At 39.6% G+C, this 3,377-nt stretch overlaps 1 protein-coding gene across 1 annotated transcript; it reads left to right on the top strand.

Annotated features, from left to right (window-relative positions):
• Nucleotides 1–1,479: 1,479 nt before the first annotated feature.
• On the top strand, nt 1,480–2,527 carry LOC122010834 (probable CCR4-associated factor 1 homolog 11). Its single transcript, XM_042567308.1, has one exon. It carries the CDS (start codon nt 1,646–1,648, stop codon nt 2,525–2,527), a length of 882 nt encoding a protein of 293 aa, XP_042423242.1. The 5' UTR covers nt 1,480–1,645.
• Nucleotides 2,528–3,377: the final 850 nt, after the last annotated feature.

Genomic DNA, 3,377 nt, shown 5'->3' with positions numbered 1-3,377 from the left:
GGTTAGCTTTTTTTCGCACTACTTTAAATTTGACCAGGCAAATTCAGCGAGCTTTAGCGCTAGGCAGCCAATCAGAACCAGGTGGGGAGGTGTTCTCCTCGATTGACTTTGATTGTTACGTTACCTTGACTTTGACTGTACGCATATTTATTATTAATTGTTATTTCTTACTATGCATGTCAGTAGTTACCCGCTGAGGAGTTGACTCACCCTGTTGATATTACTATTTCAGGTTGAGACTGTCCGGAGGATTTCCAGTCGCTAGTTCCCCCTCCAGATTGTGAGGATTTCCGTTTTGGATCTTTTCTTTGGTTTTCTTATTATGTTATCGTCTATGTTTTAATACTTGTATCTTTTTGGCAATTGGATCTTGTATGGTCTTTTATTATCGATGAGTTTTCATCTGGTATATTTTTTTTACATGCCTGCCCGGATAACAGAAGAGGTAGGTTTGGATGTATGTTGGTGATTTGAGTTTTATGGGTGTAGTTGAGTAGCATATAAGATTTGAGTTTTATGGGTGTAGTTGAGTAGGATATTGGAGATGATTTCCTTATTGTTGCTTAGGTTAGGGTTTACTATTATACTGCGTGGTTGTCACTTTTATTTTATTGTATGTTTTCGGCCGTGTTGGCCGTGTATGGTTATGTTGTAAAAAAGTTTCAGATTGTCACCTGTACAGGGGAGATGTTGCCGAAATTTCCTCTGGCAGAGACTCTCCCGGGGTGTGATAGAACCCCTTATGTTCGACCTGATTACGGGTTAGTTAGCTTTTTTTCGCACTACTTTAAATTTGACCAGGCAAATTCAGCGAGCTTTAGCGCTAGGCAGCCAATCAGAACCAGGTGGGGAGGTGTTCTCCTCGATTGACTTTGATTGTTACGTTACCTTGACTTTGACTGTCATGTCATCTCCTGAGTCCACGTGTTACAATTCGTATCAATATTATAAAAGATTTTTGTAAAATAGTTTCTCCACCTCTCAAATTATATAAGATTAAATGAAGGAGAAAGTAATTTCGAGGACCATCTTATAAGTCAATAGGTCATGAAATAAAAACTTAAGAGGTTTCTAAACTCAATAGGTTTTAGTTTTAAAATTAACTTTGAGTTTAACGTATGATTTATCCAATTAATCCACGGATCGGACAATCATTTATTGGATTTGATTTCCAATTTTTTTTACGTATACTTTTAATTACTTTATCAGAAATTAGCGTAAACATTTGGTTTTAAAAAAAATTTCAAACCAAAACAAATGAGTGGAAATTTCACAAAAGGCAAATAATGACGAAATTACACGTACGTGAAATTTAATTAAAGAAAGAAAAGGAATGATTGGATGGCAACAACTTTAATTAATTAATTAATAATAAACCCCTAGTTTCGTTCGCTAATTGCTGCTGGATTTATCCTTGACTTAAAGTCCTGATTAATTCCATATATATCTCCTAATATTTCGCAGCAACTAATTCTGTTGAGTGTGTTTGCGATTTTCCCGCTTTGATTTTGATTTGCTGCTGCTCTATTTAAACTCCTCCGATCCTTCCCTTCAATTTCCACTCCAACTCGATCGATCGAAACCTAACATCTCCTCGATCTCCAGCTTCCAGTACTTTGGTATTTCTAATATCGTCAAACTCATAATGGCTGTCGCAGTTGTCAACAACGATATGCCAATTTCCTCTTCCGCCGCCAGCACCAGCAGAATCGAGGTTCGCTCCGTGTGGGCTCATAACCTCGACGAGGAGTTCGCCCTTATCCGCTCCGCCGTCCCGTTCCACCCCTTCGTCGCATTGGACACCGAGTATCCTGGCGTCGTCGTCGCTTCCAAAAATCCCTACTGCACCCTCACCCTCCCCCAGCGCTACGAATTGATCCGTGCCAACGTCGAGGCCCTCCGCATCATCCAGGTCGGTCTCACCCTCTCCGACGCCGCCGGCAACCTCCCATGTGCCATCTACAGCGACGGCACTTGTGTGCGTTACGTGTGGGAATTTAATTTCCGTGACTTCGACATCAACCGCGACCGTTACGCCCCTTCCTCCGTCGAGCTGCTCAAGGCTAATGGCATCGACTTCCAAAAGAATCAAATATGGGGCATCGACTCTTGCAGATTCGCCCAGCACTTGGCCACCTCCGGCTTGCTTTCCTTTGGCCATTTTTCTCCCGTCTCCTGGGTTACCTTCCAAGGCGCCTATGACTTCGCCTTCCTAGTCAAGATGCTGACATGCGACTGTAAATTACCAAAGACCGTTCGTGAGTTCTTGCACCTCGTTCACTTCTTTTTCGGCAAAAGGGTGTTCGATGTGAAGCACCTTTGCAAGCATTGTCCTGGGCTTTACGGAGGATTGGAGCGGGTGGCCTCTACCGTCCGAGTTGAGCGAGCAGTGGGCTCTCGACATCAGTCCGGCTCCGATAGCTTATTAACATGGCAGGTGTTCTATCAAATTGCTTCTCGTGTGAATCCACAACTCATTGATCGTCCAGAACACATGGGAACACTCTATGACCTCCAACTGCAATAGTAATCTAGTTGTGGCTAGCTCTAGAGTTCATGGCTTATCACAGTTGATAATGATTCTGTCAGCATTAGCTTAATTTGTACACAAAATTAATTGTTCATTGCTTCATCGAATCTTTTTGTATTTAAGTACAGATTATATGTTATCGCATCATCAGATATGCAAACAAATTGTCAATATTAATTCTTAATTTGGATAATGAGTACTTGTTGTTTTACTTTGCCTTAAATCATCCCCTTGTGTATTCTGGATCATACTCTGTTCAAATGGTTTTTTTTCCCTTTTATTGATAGTCATATATATCGTAGCCTCTAGTGGTTTAGAATTTATAGTAACTATTTTAGTGATAGTGTTGGTGCTACAGAGGTGAGCGTTTGTTTTTCTCTTTTATTGATCGTCATCGTAGCCTACAGGAGTTTATAATTTATAATAACTATTTTAGTGAATACTATTAGAGTTACATAGGTGAGCGGTGCTTTGCTCACCTACTGGGACAAGGGAAGGATGACCGATGCATAGGAAAGAAGGCAACGCATGCAGGAGGATTCGAGCTCTGTAGATCATAAATTTGTTATTTTCGAATTTAACCATTCAAATCAAAACTCTTTTAAAGATATACAATTAATTAATAGGTAAAATTTGTAATAACCTAATGTCATTCTAAAAAAAATATTATTTAAGATGTATTCGGAGGCTTTGTGGATGTTTTTTTGTTTGTTAGATTTTATTTTCTTTCTATAAAGGTTATTTTCATCTTTATTTTTGACTTCAAATCATATTCTAATATCAATAAAATTCTTACACCCGAAAGGTATATTTATCTGTGAAATCGGATGGTATCATATAATGACAA

This window comes from Zingiber officinale, chromosome 8A (genome assembly GCF_018446385.1).
Source record: "Zingiber officinale cultivar Zhangliang chromosome 8A, Zo_v1.1, whole genome shotgun sequence".
NCBI lineage: Eukaryota > Viridiplantae > Streptophyta > Magnoliopsida > Zingiberales > Zingiberaceae > Zingiber > Zingiber officinale.
Note: the sequence above shows the minus strand (reverse complement) of the source record. Positions and strands in the feature narration are given on the sequence as shown.